Source organism: Cavia porcellus, unplaced genomic scaffold (genome assembly GCF_034190915.1).
Source record: "Cavia porcellus strain 051 isolate PalLab524CR breed Dunkin Hartley unplaced genomic scaffold, mCavPor4.1 scaffold_1, whole genome shotgun sequence".
NCBI classification, from domain to species: domain Eukaryota; kingdom Metazoa; phylum Chordata; class Mammalia; order Rodentia; family Caviidae; genus Cavia; species Cavia porcellus.
Window position 1 is genome coordinate 193,586,915 of NW_026947484.1, and position 17,880 is coordinate 193,604,794.

Genomic DNA, 17,880 nt, shown 5'->3' on the forward strand with positions numbered 1-17,880 from the left:
AGATGATGCCAGCCATTCAAAGAGAAAAGGGCTACATGGCTGGACCATAACAGACAAGGAGAGGGCATAAGGTGGGATAGGACAGAAGCCAGCATCACATGATCTGAGTCTTTGCAGGCCACAGGAATGGGTAAGGATTTTATTCTAACTGCTGTGAAAGGTTTCTTTCCCATATACATAATTTAAATCTTTTTATTATATTTGAGGCATAAAGGAAAGAGGACAAACAGAGCTGATCCAGGTTTCAGGTCTGGGCAGCTGCAGCAAGGCATGACAGTCTCAGACACAAGTGAATCACAAGAAAAATAAGCTAAGAGGGAGGTGCTGGAAGCCCAGTTTGGGTTTGGAATTAGGCAGCCATGAGAGAGCCAAGAGGAAATCCCAAACAGGCAGCAGCTCTGCAACCTGGAACCCAGACGCACATCGTGTGTCATCCCTGGCTCTTCATCTGCTCTTTCTTTCTTTCTTTTTTTTTTTTTTTTTTTTTTTTTTTTTTTTTTTTTTTTTTGTCTTTGAGACAGGGTCTCACTATGTAGTCCAGGCTGGTCTCGAACTTGCAATGATCCTCCTGCCTCAGCCTCCGGAATGCTGGGATTACAGGTGTGCGCTAGTCTCCATGTGTTCTTCCCCCTCGTTCCAGTTGTTTCCCATCTCTTTAATATCTCTAGGTCTGCACAGCTTCTTCCACCCCACTGATCCCTTCCAGGCTGACTCCCACCTCCCTTCTTAGGGCGACTGCAGCACAGAATCCTCTTCCCACATAAAAGCCCAGATAGCAGGGGCTGGGGATTTAGCTCAGTGGCATAAGCAGCTGCCCTGCAAAGCAGGCAGTCGTGAGTTCGATCCCTGGTACCGATAAAAAAGGAAAAAGACAAAAAAAAAAAAAAAAAAAAAAGCCCAGATAGCCAGGTACCCGCTCTCAGCCTCCCGTATATTTTGACAGATGTGGCCAGTCTGGATGCACCCTCTTGGGACTGCAGATTGAAGCTGGCATGGTCACCCCCACAGCTCCACTGCCAGAAGTCTTTTTTGTAACAGGGATCAAACTCACGACCTAGCACTTGCCAGCACTTGCCAGAGGAGCTTACACTACTGAGCTAAATCCCCGGCCCTGTCAGGAATTACTCTACAGTGAGGTACTCTTCCAGTGAGGCTCTGGAAACAAGTCCCCAGTTATTTCATATACAACCACACTCTTTCCAACCTTCCGCCCTTACCTGCATTAGGGCTAACGTGTTCACAGTGGGGCTGCACATGCACGAATGTCCCATCAGGCAGCATGGGGCCGTCATGCATGTGTACCACCAGTGGTACAAGTCGCCCCATGTGACCACCACACGTGTACTGTCAGTGGCTCAAGGTGGCATGAATATGTTAACTCCAAGTCTCTCCTTTGAGCCTTCGTGCTGCTGTTCATTCTCCTTAGAAAATCTCCCTCCTGTCCCAGCCACACTCAAAGTCCTGCAAAGCTCCCTCCATCGCCCAGCTCTCCTGCCTCACTCCAGCCCCCAAAACTCTCCCTCAGCAGCCACTCAGGTCACCTCCCACTTCGTGTTCAGAAGCCCTTGTTTACTGAGCCTTTCCCAAGCAAGCTTAGTCCAGGCCCAGGCATACTCCAGCTCACAATGACTGAGAAACTTTCAAAGACCCCCAAAGTGGCACCACTTCAGCTCCGGCGGGCAAGAGGCAGGGGAAGGTGGCTGCACTATTGCTCAAGACGACTTCCTGTCCGGAGTCCTATCACCTCCGCAATATCTCACTTACTCTCTAGGACTGCAGAGCCAAGCTCTGCCCCTTTGTCTGGGCCAAGACACTCTGGAAATGGGCAGAAAACTTGGAGAAAGACAGAAAATGAAACAGGACCCCTCCAGGATCAGGGACTTTCAGAAGCTGAGTCATTTGATTTGGATTCTTGCTCATTTCCAGTCCCTTTCTGGAATAAGACACCCCAGCACACTCAGGCCAAAGCATCCCTTCCACAAACCACGCGCTCCATTTGCCTATATACTAGACGCCCTCTGCAGGCCCCATGAGGTTGAGGGCCTAGGCCAAGAGCTCCCATCCTCTTTCCCCTGGTCATAAAATATTACAGGTAGGGGCTGGGGATTTAGCTCAGCGGCTTAAGTACCTGCCTGCAAGCAGGCAGTCGTGAGTTCGATCCCCAGTACCGATACAAATGAAAAAAAAGACAAAAAAAGAAAAAAAAAATACTCCGTGCAGGTCCTTGAGATTGAGCTTCACAGAGGGAATGGATTGAAACAGCACCCAGAAAACAAGTCAACACGCAAATCCACGAGCATCTGCACCCTCACCCACATACACAGGCCCCAACCCACATATAGGCACACAATCACAGTCACATATACCAAGGGCCTATTAAACACTTAACATATAATCACAGGAGAGACAAGGCAAAAACAGACACATATACAACTATGAGCACAGACACACAGAAATAGGTTGAGAAATCGCTTGTGGAGTACTATGACATCCAGAGCAGCAGACTTAAAGAGCAGGGTGGCTAAATGGCTTCTGGGTTTAACGGAGCCTACAGACTGGAGAGTCCTTTGTTTTGCTGAACACTGCCGTAGTTCTAGATTTGGAATAGTACATTTAAGTTTTGAGTAAAGGGCTAAGGATTTAGCTCAGCGGCACCAGCACCTGACTGGCAAGTGTGAAGTCATGAGTTTGATCCCTAGTACCAAAAAAAAAAAGAGTTGGAGTAAGGCTATTAAAAAGACAAAGTCAGAGTTTATAAGAGATTTTTTTTTTTTTGCCTTTTTCCTTTTTATCGGTACCAGGGATCAAACTCACAACTGCCTGCTTGCAAGGTAGGCGCTTATGCCGCTGAGCTAAATCCCCAGCCCCAAGAGTTTATAAGAGATTAATCTATGTCTTTACACTGAAGGTTATTCTTAGAACCGGACTCTAAGCCAGGCATCATGCTGCATGCCTGTAATCTCAGCACTCAAGAGGCTGAGGCACAAGGGTCACTGAGTTGGCACCAACCTGGGCTCCACAAGGAGTCCAAGTCTACCTGAACTACACCGTAAGACTCTTATCTCAGAAAGCAAAACAAAGAAACAAAAAAACTGAACTTTTGAGTTCGGTTAATCAGACTGAACTCTGTCCTCACTGCACCCCAGCAAGAACCCTAACAGAGGGCATCTGATGCTGGCAACACACGGAAGGTGACACAGAAGACAAGTGGGCCATCGAGCTTCATCCGTACACAGGAACAACACAATGAATACTGTGAGGGCTCTTTCAAATGCAGATGGTGAAAACTCAGCTCAGTCATGGTCCATAAAGTTTGTCATGTCACCAGGTGCGGTAGCGCACGCCTGTAACTCAGCACTTGGGAGGCAGAGGCAGGAAGACTGCCCCAAGTTCAAGACCACCTGGACCATATAGTTAGTGCAAGGCCAGTCTGAACTACACAGTGTAACCTTGTCTCAGAATAAAAAACTTTTGTGACATCATCTACTGAGATCTGTTAAGGAGATTTAGTCTTGGTCTTTAGCCCAGGATTCAGAGATTCAACATCTTCATCCCTTGACTCCTAATTCTTTCCGTGAAGGAGTCACATTCTTGTTATAGATTGGCGCTCTTCCAGTAGTGGGAAATACTGTTACCTCAGTTCATGAACACTTCCGTTTGCAAACAATGCAGCCTGCAAGTAGAAGTGTGAGGCAAAACTTTGCTTCCAGTAACAAACTCAGCACCCGGTGATGAATATAGCTCAGTTATCTGCCTCACACAAATATGCCACATGGTTACACTTTTCTCTAGTCAAGGTTTCAGTCACAGACAAACCCGTACACATTTGCTGCGGGTTTTTGTACGCTGTGTACACATACTGTACAGTATTATTCAGGCTAGTGAGGCTCCAAAGAAGTGCAGGGCAAGCACAGCAGTAAAAAAAAAAAAAAGTGCAGAGCAGTAATGAAGATGACAAAAATGTGCAGAAGAATAACAGTAAGAAGGTTTTGAAGAAAATCGCCATCGAACTAAAGAAGGAAATTGTAGAAAAGCATGAGCGTGGTATTCTTGTGACTCCTCTGGCCTCAGAGTATAAGATGGCAAAGTTGACAGTCTCAACTGTTTTAAAGAACAAAGATGCCATTGAAGGAAATGACATGACAAAGGGAGTAAAGTGTTAACCAAGCGGGGAACACAAGTGTTGGAAGAGGTGAAAACACTTTTGTCAGTGTGGTTGAATGAGAAACAGCTGGCAAGTGACAGCATTAGTAAAGCTGTGATCTGTGGAAAAGCCAAGAAACTGGAGAGTGGTTTAGTCCACAAAACCCCTCTACAAGTGCAGCAGTGACGACTTTAAAGCCATTAGAGGGTGGCTGGATAAATTCTGCAAGTGACGCTCATGGTGTGCTGAGACATGGTAAGGCTCCAGCTCTGACAAGGCTGCTGCAGAAGCCAACAAGAAAGCATTCAGGGGATTCGTGAAGACAGAAGGATTTGTTGCTCAAGTGTATAGCCATGTGAAACAGGGCTCTTCTGGAAGATTCCAATCAAACCCATTACCATGCAGGAGGAAGAGGCACTGTCAGGGCACAAGTCCATACAGGACAGACTGACCCTTGTGCTGTGTGAATGCAAGCCACACTTGAAGATTAAGCCCCCTCGTGCAGTCAAAGAGCAGAATGTGAACAAGGTCAGACTGCCTGTCACGTGGGGAGCCAATGCGAAAGCAGGGGTCCATGGAATGGCTGCACAAGGTGCTCATGTTCACTGTTAAGAAGTATCTCTCTGACACCCAAGTGCCTGGAAGGTGCCTTCTTCTGACGGACACTGCCCCTAACACCCTCCAGCCCTGGTGGATGATGTGGACCCTGAGTGTGACTTCAGAAAGGTCAAGTTCCTCCCCACAACGTGCCACCTCTTCTGCAGCCCAGGGACCAGCAAGTGACCTGCAACTTCAAGTAGCTGCACATAAAGGAGGGATTCACTGGGTGTTTCAGTGTCTGACACTCAGGAGACATCCCTGATGCAGAGAGAATTCCTCCACTGTGTCGGCCTCACTGACAGAGCCTGGGAAGATGCCACACACTGGACCTTAAACTCAGCCTGGAGGACACTGAACATGACTCTGAAGGATCTGGGGCACAGGTAGAGAAGGAGACTGTGTCCATGGGCAAGAGCAGGGGTCTGGACACTGATGGTGCAGACGCAGAGGAGCTTGTTGAGGCGCTGCTGTTGAAGACCTTGCTGAACTGCAGAGTGGGCAGCAGAGGGCGCCTGTTGAGGAGCACCTGCTGAGGGAGAGGAAGAGGGAGGAGGTTAGCAGTGATGTGATCAAGTCCATTGTGGAAAATGGAATGAAGTGCCAGGATTTCTTTGAGAAGCACCACCCGACATAATTACAACAGAATGTTGGACATGATGGATGATAACACGGTCTCTCATTTCTGGAGGGTCATGCAGTGCATGAAGGAAAATTGAAGTGACATTAGACAAATTTTTCATCAAAATTGATCCTACAGCTAAAAGACAAAGAAGACAAAAAACCTGTGGAGATCATGTCCTTATGGAGAGAGACTCTCTTCCCACCTGCTTTTCTGTTCTCCGCAACAGAAATCTCCATGAACAAGGGTAATGTTCTCTGTCTTTATGATGTGCTGTACTTTTGTAATAGAAAACAACTAGGACCGAATTGGATGGAACACACACAGGCACTGCGGAGTTGGAAGGCAACTCTTTATTACGCTAAGGGGCTGAGGAAACTGAGCACCAAATCACCAGACCCACCTTTGAGTAAACACTTACATGTTGTAGGCAGAAGTACAAAAGGCTGATAGCAGGGTATTTTATAATTGGTTACACAGGCTGGGTCACATGTTGTCCGGCAGTTTTATTCTGGGTTGACAGTGGTTCCTTCTCTTACAGCAGGAAGGTCATGGGCTTAATGTTTTTGTTAAAATTAAAGTGATTAGCCAGGTGTGATGGCCCATGCCTGTAATTCCAGCATCCAAGAGGCTGAGGCAGGAGGATCATTGCAAGTTCAAGGCCAGCCTGGGTTACAAAGTGAGTTCAAGGCCAGCCTGAACTGCACGGTGAGTCCCTGTGGGCTGGAAATATAGCTCTGTGGCATGGTGCCTGTTTGGCAAATGAGAGGTCGTGAGTTTGATTCCTAGTACAACAGAAAAGAAAAAGAGTTACTACTTGCTATGGGGTCACAAAGACCAAAAACAAAACAAACAAAAAAATTAAAATGATTATATATATATATATATAAATTATATATATATATATATAAATAGTTCTATTTTTGGTTTCTATACTGTTTGACTGACCTAATTGCCTACCCTGTCTCCACATTATCTTTATTACTGCAGTTCTACAAGTTTTTTTGTTTTTAAAATAGGTAATATCCAATAACTATGATTTTATTACAAGATTTTGGTTATTCTATATCCTTTGAATCTCAAATATATTTGAAATAACATGTCGATTTCACTTTAGAATCCAGTCTATTAAATTTATCATTGAGACCAAGATTTGTGCTTATGAGAATAGACTTTAATAACATTGAGACTTCCAAACCTCAGACATAGTAGAATCCTTCATTCATTTAAATTCTTTAATTTAATATTCTGGATTTTTTCCAGAATATTATTGCATGTTCTTTCTTAAATTTATTTTTAAATATTTTGTATCTATATGCTATTGTAAATAAAATTTTCTAATTGCTTGTTGTTAGCATATAGAATGAAATTACTTTGTTTACATTAATATATTAGTAATCTTGGTAAAATAATGTACTAGTTTCAGCAGTTAAAAGTTCTTGATACTTTATACATATGATTGCTGAATGTTACTTTTTTCGTATTTCTTAGTTAGTTACCTTTCCAATTGTACTGGTTAGAACCTCCAATACTATTTTGTACCAAAGTGACTTCTTCCCAGTTTTATTTAGAACTGTTCAGGATTTCATAGTAGATTTCATAAGTGTTATTGTTGTGATACCTTTCATCAAACTAAGGAGTTTTCTGTAACCTAAATGAGTGCTAAGTTTCTCAAAGGATTTTTTTAATGTATTAAGCTGATACCTCCTCTCCTCTCCTTCCTTTAGCTTTTCCTTATGCTTTTCTTTTGCGTTCCCTTTCTGCAGTTCCAGAGATCAAATCCAGGGACATTCTACACTGAGCTAGATCCCCAGCCCCTTCTTGCCAGTTTTGCTAAACTGCCTAGGTGGGATTCAAACTTGTGATCCTCCTGCCTCAGCCTAAGTGTGGGACTACTGGTATCAGTCACCATGATGAGCTTATCTTTTACCTTTGTAATGTGGTGAATTATACTGATTTCTAAATATCAAATCAACTTTGTATTCCTGAGATAAATGTCACTTAAGATATAATATCTTTCTTATATATTTCTGAGTTCAATTTCACTACGAAGTTTTATACCTATGTTCATCAAAAATTTGGCATATTCTACCCATACCCATATTATCTGGAATAATTTTAGGATAGATTCCCACTGCCTTTAAAAAACAGAATTGTTACACTCTTCTCTATTTTCCAAAAAAAGTGTAAGGCTGATGATATTTATTAGTGAATGTTTATCAAAACACTTGAGTGAAAACTGCTAGGTCCAGAACTTCATGTGAAATTTTGATTACAAATTCAAATTTTTTAAAGTGCATACATTTATTCAATTTTCTGTTTCTTCTTGTGCTAATCTTTTTAAACTGCATGTTTCAAATAAATTTGGCCTTTGATCCTTGGTACCTAAAAAAACAAAAGGAATAAATAAATTTGTCTGTTTCAAGAAAAAAAAAAAAAAACAGAGCCTCTCTTTCTTCTGGCATCCAAACTTCAAATCTCATGAAAAGCTCTGGTTAACTATGCTTCTGATGCATATTCAGCTCTTCACCCTCTCAACAGTGTCCAGGAAGCAGGAGACTCAAATCCGAGCACTGAAGCTTACAGCCCCACCAAGAGCACAAGACCTGGGAAGCAGAGCTCGAGTCTGGTGTTTAGAACACTCAGCCATCCAGACCCTGACCACATGAACCGGGAGAGGAGTTTCCCTACAGGAACCCAGACAGGAGTGTGGAGAAGTGGTGTACAAGAACAAAAGCAGCCCATGCGACCTTCTTAAGAGTTGTTAGGAGACAATTAATTTAAAAAGTTTATCGAGGTGTGTAAGTATCAACAAATATGAATTACCAAAACGACAGATAAGTGGATATATTAACAGACAGATAATGGTTGAACCTACAGATAAGTGGAGATAAAGATCTAAAGATAGAAGAAAAAAATGATGGAAAAGCAAGAATGGGCTGACGAAGAGACAATGGGTAAACACACAGACTCACGGCTGGATGGATGGATGGAACAGAAAAACAAGCCTATGGTGAAATCTGCCACATCACATAACCTAGAGCTGGATACAGTCTGTCCTGAGAGGTTTCCTGGTCTGTTTCTTGGGTCTTGCCGGGTAGCTCTCAACGTATTGATCCAGTTCCACTCTCCATGCAACACATTTCCTCACTTGTGGTTCTCAAGAGTAACTAGAAAATGTTAGGAATGAGATCATTGAAAGTGAGCTGAAACAGACCAAGTTCTTTTTTAGGCCCCTTCAGAAACAGCCCTCCCATGCTACAGCCTCTTAAATCACATCACCCCAGGGCACAAAATCCAGCATGAGCTGTTTCCAGGCTCCTGCAGCTGCAGTGCAAATGGAACATGGGTGGCTGAGATGTCATCTGCCCTGAGCAGCTTTCTTGAGCCTTTGATGCCCAGTTCACAATGAACCTAGGCTTCTGTCATCCCATTTATAAGACACGAATCCACCTCACATTATATATATGCTCTGTCTCACTGGACTTAATCATGCTGGGTAACCACTGTGTAGTGAACCAGCTTCACAGGTCTCCCTCACCCCTACTTTCCTTCCTTCTCTGTAAGCTGACCAGCTCCTGCTCAGAAATTCCTCTCATTTCCCAGGATAGGAAGGATATTGCAGAAGGGGGTAATCATGGTTTATGTCAGATGCCGCCCCCCTCATGCAATCATGGACACAGCTGAATCTAGTGTTTGTGATTGTTCATTTTCTAGTGCTTGGATTGGTGGTGTGAGTGCTACACCCTCCCAGGGATGCAGCCAGCATACAGTGTAGTGGTGGCAGAAAGGCAAGTCTCTCTTTTTGCTGTTTGCAATGGCAGCCATGAACCACTGCCCCTCAGCCATGTCATTCTGATTGGAGCCAACTGAGTACGGACTGAAACCTCAACTGAGTATGGACTGAAACCTCCAACCAAGACAGGGGTGTTCTAGGCCAGATTCCCCTCTAGACAGTCCCCTGACAGCTGTGTGATATAAGGGAATGGAGGAGAGAGGCACTGCTGCCTAGGCTAAAGGGTGAAATCCTAAGGCCCAGAAATGTGAGATAGGGAAGCTGTGTCTGCCTCCAGAGAACCTTCCTTTAGCTCTACCTGTGCAAGGGAAGAGTGGGTCTCAGATGATGTTTAGGCACTGTGATGGGCCTATGGGAGACGCACGGAATCTGAGAAGGGATCTTCTCCAGCCCTGCCCTGCTCCTGATTGTGCTCAAGGAATCTGGGGAAGTGACTCTGTCACATCTTTCCTATCATTCCTATCTCCAGGTATCTTCAGACTGGAGATAAAAGGTAGGGAGGAGAAATTTGGGAAAACCTTACTCTGACCTCTGATCCCAACCCTCACTTCCAGCTTGGGACTAATAGCTCAAGTAACTCCAAGGTTTTAACACTGCAAACTTCTCCAAAAAGACACACACACACACACACACACACACACACACACACACCCCTTGTCCAAACTGCTGGACACTGCCAGAGTGAAAAATGGATGTACGGAGACTACTGAGAAAAGTTTTAAGAGAGAAAAAAATGTTCTTCCAGTTGGAGACAATGGGCACACAGCCAGTGAAAAGGTACTCTGCTACCAACTCACACACTGCCCTGAGTTCAGACATCAAACACCAAGAGTTATCAAACCTCATGGATTTAGAGGGTAGCTCTCCAACAAGACTGCCCTACTCTAGATGCCAACTAAGTAGGATCCCCAAGCCACCTACATTCCTGATCAACTAGCTACAAGTCTGGAAAGTCCCCATAAGCCTTCTCAGTTTTGGTAATTTACTAGAATGACTCACAAAATTTAAGAAAGTGCCATTTAGCTGGGCACTGTGGCAAATGCTTATAATCCCAGCTCCTCAGGAGGCTGAGGCAGAAGGATCGCAAGCTTGAATTCAGTCTGGGCAACTTCCTGAGACATCTCAAAATATAAAGGTCTGGGGATGTAGCTCAGTGGTACAGAGCTGCCTGGCATATATGAAGTCCTAGGTTGTAAATCAGGAACATCCAAATGACAAGATACAAAGGACACTCTGGGAGGTCCTCAAATGTAGTTTCTGTACCAAGGAGACACAGGGTATGCTTTACCCTCCTGGCACATGAATGTGCTCTCCAACAGGAAGTTCTATAAGCTTTAGTGTTCAGTCTTTATTGAAATATCACTACATAGGCATAACTGAATTGCTGGCCACATATTAGAACTCAGTGTCTTGCCCTTCTTTTCTCCCTGTGTCCAGGCTGACTCAAAAATCCCAACTCTTTGCTCATATGGTTTTTACAGTGACCAGCCCTCATCTTGGGTCATCTCAGATGTGATCCAAAGGTTTCATGGTCAGCACTTATGAGGCTGAGGCAGGAGGATTGCCATGAGTTCGAGGCCAGCCTGGGTTATGTAGTGACTTCAAGACCAGCCAGAACTATGTAGCAAGACCATCTCAAAAACAAAATAACAACAACAAAAAAATTGTTCATGAATAGAGGCTACTCTTATTAAAAATGCTCAGCTTACACTGAGGTTACAACACACCCCTCAAAAACCATCATAAACTTAAAGTATCATAAGTCAGTGGTGGCAAATCTGTGGCACATGTGTCACAGCCAGTGATTATCACTGACAGTTCTGAAACATTCACGAACACTATCCTAGGTCAAATATGTATTTAATTTACCTTCACTTAACCTACTAAACATCCTAGCTTATCAGTATAGTATGCTCTAGTTTTGGACATGTATCCTCATGACTGCATGGCTGATTGGGAGTTGTGGTTCATCACCCAGCACTAAAAAAATATAAACCAGGTGTGGTGGCACACACCTGCAATCCTAGCACCCAGGAGGCTGAGGCAGGAAGAATGCATGAATTCAGGGCCAACCTGGCTACGTAGTGAGTTGGAGGACAACCTGAACTACATGAGACCCTGTCTCAAAAAAAAAAAAAAAAAAGTGTTGTACTCCATATCACAGGGCTGGAAAAGGATCAAAATTTGAAGTATGCTTGATACTGAGTGCATATCATACCACTTAACACTGTAAAGACAAAACATCCCAAGGCAAAACCCTCATGTCAGAGATTATGTCTGCACTTGGGAAATTTCAAAGGTTTAGACTTCTTAAGAACCAGGGACAAATGCCAGTCAAGTACTTTATTATTGGGGCTGGAGATGTAGTTCAACGGCATAAACAGCATGAATTGCATGAATTGGCAAGCATAAGGTCCTGAGTTCAATTCCCAAGGAGGGGGGACTTTGTTATACACCACAAAGAAGGGGAAAGTCCCATCAAATTTTTTATTATACCCTGGAAGGGAGGATTTCTGGGTAGAGAAAATGGAAATTTCATGGGCTGTGAACAGGAAACAGCTGCAGGCTCTCACAGGCTTACACACATACACCCAGAGACTCTCACCCTCAGACGATTTTCTGCTCTCTCTGAGATCCAGCCTCACACACAGCACCTTCACACAGACCACATAAGCAGGACTCCCACACATTCACAAACACACTTGCTGCTCCAGAGATCCGGCCAGCTGTCCTTCTGCATCTTCCGTGGCCTCTTGCAAGGCAACAGCCCTCTTCTCAGTGCACTGATGTTCTCTCCAATGTACATGCAATCAAATGGAACAGTAAGGGGAAAGGCACAGTCGCTATCAGAGCAGTCTTAGAACTGAGTTCATGTGAATATCCAAATCTAAGAATGAACCAGACTGTACATGTGCTAAGTGGCTGTGCCCTCTGGTGACTGTGTGTCCCTGCATGTTGTGCATATAGCTGTGCACTGTGTACATTCCTGTGCAGTCTGTGAGTATGCTTGGATATGCCTGTGTCCCATGTGTGCAAACTGTATGATGTGTGTGTCCATGCCCAGGCAACCCTACATGTGCCAGTGCTTGGATGGGGAGCCTCTAACTGGCTGCTCTGGTCTAGGAACCTGTCTTTTCCAGCCTGACTTCACAGAGGAAGACAGTGCACATGAATACAGGCGAGAGCAACACCAAAACTACGGCACTAGACAAAGACCTCCTCAATTCTGGCCAGGGATGTGCCTTCTGCCTTGGGGTTCCTTCAGCTCTAATGCCAATGGCCGCCCTCAGCTCTGAGTAAAGCTGAATATTCTTTTCAGTAAACCAGTGTTTACTTCTGGATGACTGCAGGGTACTTTGTCCTGTGTATGGAGGGTGAGAGGAGTGTCCAGGCTCCTCCTTTCCAAATTCCCCACTCCTGCATCCCAGCCCTGACAGACCCCTTTCCCAGTCCCTCCCACAAGATGCCTCTAAAACAAGTTCCCAGATGTGGCTCCCAGATTCTGCCCCTCACACCACAGCCTTCCAGGAAGCTGGGTTCCAAGGGTTCTATCGTTTACGTAATTCCAGGTTCACCACACTGACAGGACACAAGCTCAGTGCACCCCCCAGATAGGCCTGGATGCACCAAATTATCCAGACACTAAAGAAGTCCCCTGCCAAGGCAGACCCAGCCTTCCCCAGCCTGCCTCCATCTTCCTGCTGGTGATTTTGCCTCTCCTCTCCCTTCAGGGCAAATGCCACAGCAGTTAAATCCTGACAGCACCAGAGGGAGCCCTGTGTCTGAGAGAAAGGACAGGAATCACCTGGCCTGGGGAACCAAGGATCAGAGGGAGGCCCAGGCTTCCAGCTGCCCTGCATCAGACCTGACCCAGCAGGACAGGGAGGGCCTGAAGTGTCTGTGTAACTGTGAGTATAAGCATGGGTTCAAGTGAGAGGGTAGGTGTGGCAAGAGCTCAGCCTTGATTGTATCCAGATTGTAATGCTTCTAAAACAGACATCTGACACCCATGGATCTGTCACAGCTGAAGCTAGGAAAGACAGTTATGGAAAGAAGAAAGAGGGTGCAATGGGAGAAGAGGGTGATAGTATCCATTTTTCCCTTTTCAGCCTGAAAGAACTTTCATCTCACTCATTTCTGATCATTCTGCCCCGCAGTCAGTCCAGCCACACCCACACACCCACTCACCACCACAACCACCACCACACACACAACTAGCCGCCTGAGTACTGGACCTTGAATAGGAAGTTATTTCCAGCCCCTTTACTGGCTCTGGTGTTGCATCCTCTACCCCTGTCCCAGCCAGTCTGTTGAAACAAACTGATTGTCCTCTTTTGATCCCATCTCTACTCCACCTCATAGGCTCTGTGTGAGGGTGGAAACTGCCTGTTTTACTACTGTGTCTGGCACCCAGCAGACACTCAGTAAACAGCTGTTGACTGAACAACTACAAAGAATGACTGACCTCAGCTCAAGAAAGGGAAGGCAGTGATACTCTGACCCTTGAGTGACTTGGCCAAGGTCACTCAGCTGACAAGTATTTCCACAGCTTAACCTGCTCAGAACTGAGTTCTTGGAAAAGGAGGTAGGGTGTTATTCCTTCTCAGCCCAAGGTCATGCAAGGAGAGCAGGGTAGACACGAAAGGCAATTGGCAGGTCAGAAGCCAAGGAGGGTTGGGGAGGGAGCTGGAAAAACAGTACTGGACAGAATCCCAGAGCTCTTTTATTGCTGCCTGGCGCTGAGGCCTTAGCCCCCCAGGGTGTAGCTCTGAAATCTGTTCCACCCCTATAAAAGAGGGTCCTGTGCCCTCCCGGTTTAATAAACCTTTAAGGACACTAGCTCCCGCCTCTTAAGAGTGACGTTTTGAGCCTCCTCCTGGAAGAGGTGCTGACCCCGCCTCTTCCGGGTGATAGGCAAGCCCCACCCCCTAGTGTGCGGAGCCATCCCTGTGACGTAATGGTAACGGTCCGTTTCCGGGGAGGAGCCAGAGAAGGCGGGAGTTTAGGCTGCGCCAACCCCTCAGCCCCCCTCCAGGTGACCCCAGGCCCTGAAAATCTTCACCCAGGGTACCCAATCTCCCTGATCCATGACTGCCAAACCTCTTGCCCTGGCTCCCTACATACCCTCGACCTCCGAAATAACCGTCTCCCAACGCCTTGATTTCTAGTGCCTCCCAAATCTCCAATCCCACCCCGTCCCGAGTGGCAATTGGTCTGGGGAGCACCTGCCTCGATTACCTGGTGACTAGATTCGTCCCGGGAATGATGGAGAAGGGGACCTGGGGCTAGGGAATACTTGGTCCAACCCTGCCGCTCCCCAGGAGACAGTCGGAGCCCAGGACATGCCCGGATTGCGGAGATACGAAGTGGCGCTGGAGGCGGAAGAGGAGTGAGTGGAGGCGTGCTTCTGCGGAGGAGGACCCGGGAAACTCGGGGTGGGGGAGGGCGTGCACCGCGGGAGCGGGGGCGGGACCCTAGGGGGCGTGGGCTACGGATGGACCCGCCTTGGCGGAGTGGGCGGAGCCGCCGGGGGCGCGGCTCTGGGGCGGGGTCTGAGGGTCAGCCCCGCCCCGCCCGCCGGCCGGGCCTGCTCTGCCTTTTTTTTTGCAGGATCTACTGGGGCTGTTTCTACTTTTTCCCCTGGTTGCGAATGTGGCGTAGGGAGAGGAGGTGAGGGAGCTGCGACCCCGCGGGCTGGATCGGGGCATGGAGAAGGCTCTGTTTCCGAGGACAGTTTGGGGGAGTCTGAGCGCCCCCTCCCTGCCTCATGCCAGTGCTGGGTCGCCCCACAGCTCAGCGCACCCTCGGGAGCAGAAGCTGGAGCCTCTGCGGGGCCTGATGAGCTGTCTGTCCAGCGGCCTGGGCCCTGCTCCCCAGCGCTCGGGTCGTAGCCTTCTCTGCCGCACTCCCGCCACCGCTGTCCAACCAGCCGGTGCATTAAAGATTTAAAGCCAAGCCCATAGTACTGCCTTCCTCTCTGTGCTGCCTCTGCCGTCATTCACCCTGGGAGTCCCTCCTCACACCCGCTGCTTCCTTACTCAGAGGGCCTCTTTCCAGGAAGGGAACCCTTCCAGGTCAAGAGTCCTGATACTGCTAAGAGCCCCTCATCAATCTGAGGGTTCCTGTGGCTGTCAGTGACTGCCTCCCTCCTTTTCCCTTCCTAAACTCCAATCTTTGTTGGCAACCTAAATGGAGACAAACAAATAATCCTGGTCTAACCTCTCTCCATACTTTATCCTCCATTGATAATGCTCTACAACCCTGGCTCTCCTTCACCACCTTCCTTCTAGCCAAGAATTTGCCAGATCTCTGAAGAATCTGTCTTTCCTCAGAGTGACTCTAAAACACTAAACCAAGGTTGTAGAGAGTAGATTATCACTGAGAAGAGGGGCTGAGTCCCAGAACCTGCCTCCCATATCTTGTCTGAAGAGCAGTGTGGGTCGGGGCCTTTCCTACAGTTCATATCCCAAGCTGCTTCTTTCAGTCTGATCCCAACTTTAGAGTTACTTGCCACCTGCCAACCTGGATGTTTCTGCTACTTCTCTAGAAGAGTATTCCCTGCCAGCCCTTTCTGTCATGTCAGCTAATCAGCCAGGGACCCACTAATTCTTAAAGTGATGAGAGTCAGGGGCTGTTACATGTGCCTGCTTTCAGTTAGAGCTGGCTCAGGTAGTTAAATTACAGAGACAGCCCAGTTTCTGGCTGGATCCAATGTTGACTTTGGGCTGCTTCTGCCATAGCAGATTGTGGCTGGGGAGGACTTGGCCTTATTTTTGAAAAAACTAAAAGAGAGAGATTTGTTTTTTACCTCTAAAGCTCTCTGGAATAAGAAGTCCAAGAAAGGCCACAGACTATGTGGCAAGCAATCAGCTGATGGACAAGGTCTGTGACAAGAGGATGGATCCTAGGAGGTCTCCTTGAGATATTCTCAGACACACCCAAATTCTGGAGGACATGTCCAGACTGGGAATGGGAGAAGGGTCCTAAGGCCTGTGGTACCAAAAATTCTAGCTAAGTGACCTCTGTGGCCACTTTCAAGACAGTTCCCTGCCTCTTTACCTATTTTTGTATTCCTTCAAATGTGGAATGTTGTATCCTCCCTGGGCCCACAGCTTACTAGGATGCTGTCAGAAGACTTGAAGATCCCTGGGACACATTCCAAAGAGGGGCCTTCAGGCTTCACCCTGGACAGGAGAGAAGAAGCCCAGGTTTTCAGCCTGGAAGGTGGCTAATCCCTACTGTGGGAGCTGGAGCCCCTCCTAAATGTTGAAGCACCCTGGCCACCCAAAGAAAGTATGAGTCCTCCAAGAGAAAGCTTACCCCGTACAGAGAGTGACTGGCCCAGAGCAGAACACTGAAGACACCCCTACCACATTCAGGAAAGACCTATTGACATATGACTCAATTTGTGTTTCAAATATAGAGCAGGACTTGAAAATTAAAATCCCCAGCCAGGAATGGGACGTTTTTCAAGGAGCTTGTGCCACTGATCCGGAAACATGCACCCACTCCTGCTCCATCCAAGGCAGTTTCCAGAATTCTGGAAACAACTGGATCGGGAGGGTACAAATGTTGCATTTGGACAGAAGGAAGAAAGGAGGGAGACTTATGAGAAGATCCAGTTGGGGCTATGGTTGGAGGATGGGTGCAGAAGGTACAGGAGCTAGAAGTGGATATTACTGAAATGTCGGGGGGGGGGGGGGTCCAGGAAGGAGGCTGGAATTTGAGTAGAACAAAAGAAACATAATTTATGCTCAAGTCTGATGTTTTTAACTAGCCAGGGACTGAGTCTAGAAACCCCAGGCTCCTGCTAACACACTTTCATTCCTGAAACAGAGCTGGCAAAAACAAGAAGGTAACATTTCTTGTTTCTTCCACCAAATTTGACAACAGCCATCTGGCACCGAAGAGCCTTTAACCCCTCTCATGTACCTCACCTTCTCTTGTCTTATCTTCCCCCACTTCACCGTCTCCAGGGGACCCACAACACTAATGAAAAGTCAGCTTCTTCCAGCTTCTCTGAACAGAACTGGCCCAGCTAAGACCTCTCCTCGGCCAGAAGAGCCTGTTTAGGGACCCATTCCCAACAGTTCCCTGATAAGACAAGCAGGCCAGGGCAGGAAGGCAAGTTAGTCCTGGCCTGTCCTCCATTTCCACCCCATTTGCAATTCCTGTGTTAGAATGTGTGTGCTGATACGAATGTGTGATTGGATGGCTGTGGAAAACAACTGTGTGGGAGGGGGACTTTTCCTAGACCTGTATGATTTTTTTCTATGGTGGTCCAATCATGGGTGTGAGTGAGGTTATTCATAAGACTGAATGTGTGGCTATGGGAATATGAATTTGAATGTCTATTAATACATGTTACTGTGGTCCTTAACTGTTAGTCACTGTACCTTCAGTCCCCACATCGTGTATGACCCCCTCCCCTGCTTCTCTGATGAAGGCTCAAGAGCCCATTAGAAATGATAGTCCTTGAAGAAGGGGTCCATGGCAACAGGCCAGCAATTAGAGCTAAAGAATGTCACAAGATAAGCAGTACATCTCCACCTGTCTCTGACTCACCTGATGCCCCAGGTAAAATGCTCACAGATAAAAGGTATGGGAGAAGGAGCGGAGAGAAGCAAATATCAGCTGAGAAGCATGAAGGAGCTGTTTTTACCCACCAGCATCCTCATGCTGCTGCTGCTACTCCTGAGCCCAGACCCTGGAGCAGGTAAG

General features: G+C 46.8%; 1 protein-coding gene and 1 long non-coding RNA gene across 13 annotated transcripts in view; one reads left to right on the top strand and one right to left on the bottom strand.

Annotated features, from left to right (window-relative positions):
* Positions 1-17,880, top strand: part of LOC101789071 (C-C motif chemokine 27) — an 18,673-nt gene continuing 793 nt past the window's right edge. The window contains exons 1-6 of one of the 9 annotated variants that reach the window (XM_063226194.1): positions 1-130; positions 12,891-13,067; positions 14,328-14,400; positions 14,481-14,548; positions 14,770-14,829; positions 14,934-15,114. In XM_063226194.1, coding sequence (XP_063082264.1) covers positions 127-130; positions 12,891-13,067; positions 14,328-14,400; positions 14,481-14,548; positions 14,770-14,829; positions 14,934-14,998 — 447 coding nt within the window. In that variant the 5' untranslated portion in view covers positions 1-126 and the 3' untranslated portion in view covers positions 14,999-15,114. Of the gene's footprint in view, positions 131-12,890; positions 13,068-13,521; positions 13,745-13,927; positions 14,227-14,327; positions 14,401-14,480; positions 14,549-14,769; positions 14,830-14,933; positions 15,115-17,736; positions 17,876-17,880 lie in introns of those variants that run through there. The other 8 variants (XM_063226215.1, XM_013153504.3, XM_013153505.3 and 5 more) reach the window with 8 other exon arrangements.
* LOC106027912 (uncharacterized) lies at positions 179-14,934 on the bottom strand. 4 transcript variants are annotated; one of them, XR_010039783.1, is made up of 4 exons: positions 14,398-14,934; positions 8,339-8,533; positions 5,785-7,748; positions 179-5,270 (listed from the first exon to the last, which is right to left on the bottom strand). It is a non-coding gene; the product is annotated as an uncharacterized LOC106027912 (long non-coding RNA). The 4 variants fall into 4 exon arrangements; XR_010039781.1 differs by having other exon boundaries at positions 179-5,273; XR_001201495.3 differs by lacking the exon at positions 179-5,270 and having other exon boundaries at positions 5,702-6,148; positions 7,666-7,748; positions 14,398-14,766.